Below are 9,898 nucleotides of genomic sequence, written 5' to 3'. Positions count from 1 at the left end.
CAGTTTATCCTAATATTTATGCATTAATTTGTGCCCCAAAATAAATACAACTCATATTTATTATTAAAAAATGACAATGCAATGATGCAAAAAAAAAAGTATAAAAATCTCCTAAAGGAGTTTTAAAAAAGTGTTTGCGGCTCCTATTAGGTTCTGATCAGTTCCAAACAGGTCTGAATGGCTCTTTTACTGGAAACGGTTGCAGACTCCTGATCCAGAAGAACAGCTCTGCTGCTCTTTCAGGAGAATTTTCCAGATTCAGGATTAGCCAATGATCACTGACTGACCTGAGCAACCCAGAAGATAAGACTCTTATCCAACCATAACTGACGGACGTTTGTGTCATGGTAAAGACATGCCAGATTCTACAAACATTTGTATTAGATGTCTTAAAAAGGAACAAAGACCTTTTTTTTTTTTTACATGTTTCGAGTTTTCTTTAAGTTACAGAATCATTTATTTCATGAACAGCCCCTTTAGGTATTATGTTAACACGCACACACACAAAGATACTTAACCCTTTAACTCTTTTCAACCATTAACACGATAATTATTGTGTTAATGGTTGAAAAGTTGCTGTACGTTAAATATTTTGTCTTAAGGCGTCACCGATGACACCTCAGGTGTTAAAGGGTTAAACAGGCACCACAATAAACAGTATATAGTAGAAAAAGATGTTTATTTTGTGACTTCAGGGAACATCATTTAAGGCAGTGACCTTTCTGACACATGAAAGTGAACAACTTCCAGGAAAACGGTGGTAACCATGGTAACCAATCATCCTTTGCACATTAGTTGCTGACCTAAACACTGGGAATCCCAGTTAGAAACCAATTCTTAATCAATAGTGTTACTGTTATCTTTGAGATCTGAGTTCCTTTGAAAATCCTGCGTTTGGCCATCGTTTGATGAGACCTGCTTCAGTTACTGTCATGTTTCACCATGGCTGAACTTCCTTCTCTGAAACAAACTGCCCATGAGGCTCGGTGGCACCTGGAGGCAACAAGGCCAGGTAGACTGGGGTAACGGCGCCCTCCTCTGGTGATTTGGGGGCATTGGGGCCAGCCATGTCAGTGCGGACCCAGCCAGGACAGCAGGCGTTCAGGAGGATCTGAGAAGACAGTCAGAGTGAGATTTGGAGGGAACTGCAAAGCGGGGGTGGGTTATTCTAAAAGCTGGTGACGGATCTCTGGGTTACCCCATCATTGGGTCTCTCCTTAGACAGACGACGAGCCAAGATCATGGACAGCACCTGAACACAGGAAGAGTTAGAGTGATTAAGTGTTCTATCTATCTAAGTAGGAACCAGCTGATTTCCTCGTGACAATAGATGATTTGACAGGCATTTTCAGAGTTTAAGGTTTAAGATTTTCATTGTTAAGAGTTTAAAAAGAGGAAAAGAAAACTCAGCATTAGTAATGAGTCCCTGGAAAACTGTATCTCTCAAATAAAAATGAATTGAGAAATGCCAGCCAATCGACTCGTGTCCTCCAAATCCTCTCCCGTCATAAATAACATTCCCTCTGGATTAATCAGCCTCCTCTCTACATGATCCTCTATGAATGAACATGTCATTTTGGTTTCTGAGTGGTGGAAACGTGACGTCTCTAATGTGAATGTTCTCTAAATGTTAATGAAGAAGTTCTATTTGAACATCCTTCACTTTAAGAAGGGGCGGAGACCGCAGAGAACTCTGAGTTTCCTGAAGAAAACCTGCCAGGTTACATCACAGAGTCAGTTGCCAAAGTGATTGATTCTGAGCCAGCTTTGTGAAGCGGGTTCAGTTAAACCCACTTTCATGGGTTAAAGGTATCTGTGTCTGAAACCAGTAACTCAGAGTTTTCCTTAACTCAGAGTTCACAAACTAGAGTTCATGAACTCAACAAAACCTGCTTCTTGAAACGGGCCCCTGGTCCTCACAACAACACAAATATTTGTGTTTTGATTTAAACATACTTAAAAAAACAGCATATATTTGTTTCAAATACCGAGTGCGACTGCAAGGAAAGCTATCACAAGAAAATGGTTGAATCCTCAAAGGCCTTCACTTAATGACTGGATAAATATTGTTTATGATGTCTATAAAATGGAGAGGATTACTTTTTGCATAAGACTGCAACAAGAGGTCTTTTATGAAAAATGGAAAAGTTGGATTGAGTATGTAACACCTTTAAGAGGAGATTTTATTTGAAACATGGATTGACTTGGATATGCATACAATCGTATTTTGCTTTGCTTTTTGAGACTGAACCTGAGTTTTTTATTTCATTCCTAATGCAAAGAAGGCACACATCCCTAAAGTTTGTAATGTTTAATTGTAATGTTCCATTTTTAAAGAAAAAACTAATAAACAAAGAATTGAAAAAAAAAAAAAACCAGCATAAGCAGATTAAGCCTCAGATTTTTTTTCCCCACAGAATCTGGTGAGTCTCTGGTAGAGGCAGATCAAGGCTTTGAGGAGCTGATCTGGTTTCTTCTGTCAGTAATGATCTGCTCTGTTTTAGAGAAGGTTCTCTCAGGAGTCTATAGGTTTATTGTGGAGGATGTTCTACATGGAATTATCTTCCTGCAGACTTTAAATTCTTCCTTTGTATTATCAATTAAAGTGAAATAGTTCCAGGTTTTCAGGTTGTGCTCGGCCCCCGATCGGGTGCTCAGCGCAACACCCCCCAGCTAATGTGCACGCACCCGCCCTCGTTCGGCGAAAACATGTTTGTAATGACGTCTGCGGCTTGCATAGGAGAAAAAGACGGACAGGGCTGAGGAGAGTTGATAAAAAAAGAGCATAGCTCCTGGGAAGAAGTCAGAAGGGAAACAGTGGTGACGCTGCGTCGTCACCATGACTGTTGACACGGTAGATTGGTCAAAGTTGCAGTAAAGTTGCAATGAAAATGTAACGTTGCTAAGTGCGCAAGAAATTCCTTTAATTTGCGTTAATAGTTGCGATTGCAACATCACGAAATCCATGAAATACATAGAATCAACATTCTGCAGATCTGCATCCTGGTATGAAGAAGGTTAAAGAATGGGTTGAATGTTCCTCCAGGAACACTGGAGGATGGAAACAGGAAGTCCAGTTTTAAAGGCTGTGGCATCACCTCACTCCCATCATAAAGCATGAATGCTCACACACAGCAGCATGCCCGCATGAATTACAGCAGACATGCCAGTCGTACCGTCAGTCCAGTCTTGGAGACTCCGTACGCCGTCTCAGGCCAGCCGTCCTGCTTGTGCTGGCCCGCCTTGGCTTTGTCCACAAACCTCTGCATCAGACCCGCCAGCTCCTCCTCGCTGATGTCCTCGCTGCGGAATCGCTGCTGGAGCTCTGGGCTGCACTGGTTCAGCGTTCTGCAGCTGACGAAGCTGGACACGTTCACCACACGGCCTGGAGACAGAACCAGGACAGAGGCTCAGACAGACCCCCAATTCTGACAGAAGATTCATCATATGTGTTAATAAGTTTTCATCATGAGAGCGTAGCTTCTGTAAAAACATGACAAAAACACAAAAACAGAGTTTCTGCTCAGTCGAGCTGGCTTCAGTCAGCAGGACACTCGCTTTTTGAAAACATACTACAGTAACTTAACATCACTTTAGTTCTACCATTTCTGTATTAATGCGTTTCTGTCTGGCTCACACACGTCACAGTGCCAGAGGAACACGTTTGATTGTTTTATCATTGCAGGTCTAGAGGCTGTGGAGATACGAGTGGAGGATGAGAGACGTGCTGCTCTGGAGCTCCAGGAGTTCATGTCTTTGTTTGCACTTATTTCAACTGACTAGCATAGATTATACCCAGAGTTCCTTTCTGTTCTGACAAATGTCAAAATGAAATGTGAACAGGTTTTAAAATTAACACTACAGCTGATCACCACTCCATTTACTGAGGATAAAAAAAGAAGAATCACTCTGTCCAATTGCGGAAAATGTATATTACTGTAATTAGAAAATTAACAAAAGTAAAAACATTTAATGTTACATGCAATAAAAGCACCATCACAACAGTGCTGCCACAAACCATTATTTTAATAGTCAACTAATCAACAATTATTTTTTCCGATTAGTCGACTAATCGGGTCATGGGCAAACTGGATGGAAAGCACAAATCTTAATCATCGTAGACTTTAAACTAACTAAAAACTACATATACAGCATTACCTGTGATGATGCTAGTGTGAATGCTGTAAGCTGGATTTGGCTCCTGGAGATGCTAAATTAGCCAAAGCTAGCCAAAACAGCTAGCATGCAGGTGAAATATTAGCTAAACTCCAAATTAGCCTAAAAAAACCTTAATAAATGTCAAAATAGTCCAAAAAGCTAGCAGGATGCCATTATAACTTTCAACTTTACTACAGTCTGACTCCTTATAAAGTCAAGTACCAACTAATCAACAATTGGTCGTCGATTAGTTGAGCTTCTCTCAGGAGAGACCACTGACTGTTCATGAGAACTGGACTGAGTTACTCTGCCCTTTCATGTTCCAAACAGGAAGTACTTGATGGCTCCAGAAAGTCGAAATCCCATAGACTTCTATGGAGAAATAAACAGCTGTTACTCAGTCATCCTATTGATTAGTGTAAATATTCTTGACCTGATACGTTTTTTTCTTACATCTTCTTCAAAATACTCTCTTACTGTGATATTTTTTCTATAGTGAAAGTTGTTCTAGTTATGAACTGACCCATAAGAAGCCTTAATAAAAGCATGTGGTGCTCGCTGGCCCCCACCTGCAATGCTTAAAACATTTGATTGACAGATTCTCCAGAGCCCACTTGCAGCTCCAACCAGCTCATTCCTGACTGGTGGATTGGTTGGCATAGAAACAATGGCCCAGCACGATTTGGACCAATCAGTGTTGATTGTTGGTTCCAACATTCAGCATCCACATCTCAAAACAATGACAACCGAATTGACTCCATTAGGTTGGAGCAGGAGGTCAACCATTTTCTTTGGGTGACATCTAGGGATGCAACAGTATTCGATATAAAACCGAACCGTTCGGTACGCGTTCCACGGTTCGGTACGCCATTTTTCACGGTACAAATTTTATGTATTCAGTTCCACAGTGAGCTGCCGTTAGCATGTCTGTGTGTTCATGTCTTCGTTGCCGGGCCTGTCTGCTTCAAGTCTGCTCTCACTCTTCCCCTCCCAATCAGAAACCACTGTACCTCTCCTCCGAGAGGCGGAGCCCAAATGCTAAAAACAATAGCATTTTAGCTACATGCTTAAACAACCGAGTCATAGCATGTTGTGTCCGGCAACGTGCTCGCGTACCAGCTGCGTCGGCGCGCATTTGGGCGGCTGCTTTCAGTGGAGAGTCTCTGCAAACGGACTACGGCGCGTTTTTGTGTAGTTTTTATTGCATTTGCGCCGACGCAGCCGGTGTGTGAGCAGCTTCCAGCTCGTGTTTGGAGACGCGCCACCAACACTAAACCTGCGGTGTGGAGACATCTAGGGTTTGCTGTCGAATATGATGATCAGGGAGCAAAATGCATTAACAAGAAGTACAATGTCTCCAAGATTTGCCTCATCTCTATAGCGTACAATGTGGGGAAACACGTCCAACATGACCGTCCATCTGTGACGTCATCACCCAGCCCTGTCACCGTCTGAAACTGAACAACTAAGCAGGTAACACAATCAAAACATCCCAGATATATTTCAAAAGACTTACAGTGTCCCCTCAGATAAACTGAAGAAAATATCTGACGCCATCAGAGTTTATTGCTAAAGCTCTGCAGTCTTTATTCAGTGGTTGATAATGAGGGTTTTGTCATTTAATGAAAACAGTTGACCCACAATATAGTGTACCAGCACGTCCATATTTCACAGAAAAATCTATATATACCTGCACTTTATGAACAGGTGTGCAAATTGAAGATGACTTGGTAAAAACACACAACTTTCCACATACAGCTGGACTTCATGGGTAACAGAGATCTATCTCTCTGGGTAACAGATCTATCTCTCTGTAAATGTTCATTATACGACAGCCCTCACACTGGAACATTAAGAGCATAGTACTGCGGTCTGTCAGGGCTTAAGAGCACAGCTTAGATTGGTGGAGTTTATTATATTCATGTTTACAAGTATTGAGGACTGAGGAACTTTTACATTTGATTACATTGTATAAAAGTTGTAATGTTTACAAGTTTACAGGAGTTCTATTTAAGTGTGACTCTGCAATAAGTGCCAGAAGATGTACACTTGAAAAAAATCTGATTTCTTTGTTATGTTGTTTCGGTTTGCAAAAGGAATCATAATCTGTGGAATAGCAGGATTTCAGGGGGGTTTTTTGTTCAATACGTACCGAACCGTGACCCTCGTATCGAGGTACCTTGAGCAAACTGTATCGTTGCATCCCTAGTGACATCACACTTGCTCTGTCCAGTTCTCATTTACAGACAATAAGACTGAAATATTTGACTAACCGGCTCATGGTTTTGGTTCTACACTCCACAAAACTACACACATGCATGAAGAGTCGTTTGAGGACGGATGAGTCTGTACCTCCTGCTTTGATGAGCGGCATGAAGGTGGTCAGCACGTCTCTGGTGGCGAAGAAGTTGGTCTTGAGGGTCTCCTCTGCCTGCGCGGCGAATGGAGTCGTGTCTGCCACTGAGAAGAGCGTGCACGAGGCATCAGTGTGATCGCACCTGTTATTTGTGACCCCATAAGCCACATGTGTCAAAGTCAAGGCCCGGGGGCCAGATCCGGCCCTTCAGATCTTTTAAGTTTTTATTTTTAATGGCCCAATGTTATCCTGTGCTCATTTCTAACTGGTATAATTCTGACTAAATATATTTTTACAGAGGGTAAAATATTTAAAGTTATTTAAGGTTTAAGTTGATTTATTCTGGAATAATATTCCTGCTTTTATTATTCATAATTATGTTACAGTTCTAAAGTTTCAAAAATTAGCATTCTGCTAGTTTTATGGACTATATTGGCATTTAGTAAGATTTTTTCAGCTGTTTTGGAATTTAGCTAATATTTCAGGTACATGCTAGATACTTTGGGTAACTTATGCTTTTTTCTGTTTTGTAGGCTAATTGGGAGTTTAGTGGCGGCTGGGTAGCTCAGTGGGCTAGGTGAAGGGCTGACATGCAGGAGCCCTGGGTTCGATTCCCAGGGTTGTCCACTGATCTCCACCCAGATTGGGTCCTTGAGGCTGCTGCCTAACTGGGTCCCTGTGCCCCTCAAGTACAGGGTTGTGTCAGGAAGGGCATCGGGCGTAAAAACTCTGACAAATCACTGATGCGAAACAGTGGGTGCTGTTACACTGTGGAGACCCCGAAAGGGATAAGCTGAAAGTGAACTACTAGGCTAATTTGGAGTTTAGCTAATATTTCAGCTGCAATGCTAGCTACTAGCTACTGACTAATTTAGGCTTTTTCAGTTGTTTAAGCTATTTTGGAGTTTAGCTAATATTTCAAGTGCATGCTAGCTGTTTAAGCTAACCTAAGTTTTTTGTTGTTTTTTAGGCTAATTTGGCATTTAGCAAATATTTTAGCTGAGTATCAGCTTCTGTGATTTTTAACTATCAATTTCAGCATCTTCAGCTATCAGCACTAGCATCTTCAGCAGCCAAATTCAGCTTATAGCATTAACATTAGCATTATTGCAGTCATTGTTATATATTTAGTTCATAATTATGTTAAAAAGTTACAGTTTTAAAGTTTTAAAATGTAGTTTTAGAGTATTCAATAAATGTTTATCCTTTCGACCCGTGGCCTAAGATGTGTTTTGGATTTGGGCCCCGTGCGATTGACTTTGACACCCCTGCCCCAAGACCCCCATCCAGCCGCTTCAGGCCCTCCACCGCTCAGGTGTGTGCAGTTCCAGCCCTACCCTTGAATGCGATGGCGGCGTTGTTGATGAGGACGTCCACTCCTCCGTACTTGTCCTTGAAGAAGGCTGCAGCGGCACGAATGCTGTCCCCATCATTGATGTCCAGCTGCTGAAACGACGACTTCAATCCCTCTGAGGACAGAGACGCCACCGCGGCCTGGCCCCGCCCACTGCAGACAGTTACCATGAGAACATCTGTTGCAAACACCAGCATCATCGTTGCTCCACTGATGCTTCAGGCTCAACTGTTGCCAGACATCCAGGAGGTCCGGATGTTTGGCAGGAGCATCAAAGCCTGTTTGTGCCCGATCCAGACTTACACATCTCTGGCTGTGAGGTAAACGTCTCCCTGGAAGTCTCTGCAGAGCGCTCTGACGATGGCAAGGCCGATGCCTTTGTTTCCCCCGGTTACTATGGCAACCCTGGTGGACATGTCTGCTCCAGGAAAGAATTCACAGTTAAAGGCGTGGGTATGTTAACTTTTTAACACCGGCGCTCCAGTGTTTGTTCTTTGATTTACCATAACTTTTCAACTGTTAACACGATAATTCCAGTAGATTCTGAAGGAGAAAAGCAGCTTTTCTCCTTCAGAATCTACTGGAATTATCGTGTTAAAGGGTGAAAAGTTACAGTGCGTTAAAGATTTTGTGTTAAAGCGTCACTGCCAACGCCTCAGTGGTTTAAGGGTTAAACAAACATGCAACAGCAGAGCAGAAGTTTGTTCAAACTGGACTGAAGGAAAACTGAGCAGACGGGATATTCCAGCCAGAGGACAATGAAGCAAATCAAAGCAAGCTATGTTTTTGTAGAAAAACATGAAACTTTTCAAATGATTAAAACTGAAACTTTAACAGTTCGCACACTAAAGACTGAAAAGATTTTTAAAACTTTGCAAAATTGTTGTAAAAATGTCCTGAAAAAACTACTGATGATAAATATTCAATAAACCGCCCACTGAAACATTAGTTTGAACAAATGTTTCATTGTTCTGATTGCAGCGCTGAAGGTTCTGCTGTGGTGACTGACATTAAAACAGGAGGCCGATCCTTCAGGATCAAACCTCACATTGATCTGATTTAGGAGCAGATTTGGTTTAAATGTCACATTTGGTCTCAAGCACACAGCTGCTGAAATGCCTTAAGGACACGCTCTGGTGAATGGTGTTTTTAACATGTTCTCGTGGCTTTTTTCTGATGATGGAGGACATAGATGAAGAAAATTAAGATTTAAAGTGCATGCCTTTATTCAAATCGCTGTGAATCAGAAGCAGACCAGAAAAAAAGCTTTTTAGGTTTTGTCAAAGACGTCAAAAAGCCTGCTGGAATGCTTTCACAATAGATTAAAGGAGGATTTTTTTTAACTTTATTGAATGCAAACAAATGTACAGAACATTTAGACAAAACAAAGCAATGACAATAATGATAATATTCTAACACAGAATAATTACAGCAGTGAAAATATGAGTAAATATATATATTTATATGCATAGATTCAGAGGAGTTGTTGAAAAAACAGTTATGATCAATATCTCAAAATCTGGAAATGTACATATTTGTTTCGTAAATCTTATGTAAGATTTGTAAATGTATTTCTTTGACTTTATTATTAATGCTAAATTTTCCAGGTAATGTCCATACATTATTTCAATTAATATTTCCAAATATATTATTCCAATAAAGTACACCTCTAGGTATGGTGTTTCTTTTTTCACAAAATGTGTTACGAACATGTCTATTAAGGCATTTTTTATTTTTATTTTTTTAAATATCCGTTTCATCAAAGGAGGATCTATTTTACTAAAGGTAACGCAGATGAGAGGTCATTCACTGAAGTAAACACTACGGGAGTGGACCTCGGTTCCATGTGACGTCATTCCCTCCCGGTTCTTTACAGGCTGGTTCTTCTCATGAACAGAATCAAACAGAATCAAAGTGAGGAGAGTTGTATTTCGTCTGAACTGACCGAGGTGAAGTTAGTTGGATATTGGATATTCGACAGACATTCGCTCTGGGTGTAGTTAGGGACCGTCAACAAATTCAAGTTTTAC

General features: G+C 41.1%; 1 protein-coding gene across 1 annotated transcript in view; it reads right to left on the bottom strand.

Annotated features, from left to right (window-relative positions):
* Window positions 1-660: 660 nt before the first annotated feature.
* Window positions 661-9,898, bottom strand: part of cbr1 (carbonyl reductase 1) — a 9,846-nt gene continuing 608 nt past the window's right edge. The window contains exons 2-7 of the mRNA XM_024296748.1: window positions 8,172-8,286; window positions 7,852-8,021; window positions 6,511-6,618; window positions 3,177-3,385; window positions 1,199-1,252; window positions 661-1,111 (exon numbers count right to left, since the gene is read on the bottom strand). Coding sequence (XP_024152516.1) covers window positions 938-1,111; window positions 1,199-1,252; window positions 3,177-3,385; window positions 6,511-6,618; window positions 7,852-8,021; window positions 8,172-8,286 — 830 coding nt within the window. The 3' untranslated portion in view covers window positions 661-937. The remainder of the gene's footprint in view (window positions 1,112-1,198; window positions 1,253-3,176; window positions 3,386-6,510; window positions 6,619-7,851; window positions 8,022-8,171; window positions 8,287-9,898) is intronic.

The sequence above is a fragment of the Oryzias melastigma genome, linkage group LG15 (assembly GCF_002922805.2).
Source record: "Oryzias melastigma strain HK-1 linkage group LG15, ASM292280v2, whole genome shotgun sequence".
In the NCBI taxonomy this organism is placed as follows: Eukaryota; Metazoa; Chordata; class Actinopteri; order Beloniformes; family Adrianichthyidae; genus Oryzias; species Oryzias melastigma.
Note: the sequence above shows the minus strand (reverse complement) of the source record. Positions and strands in the feature narration are given on the sequence as shown.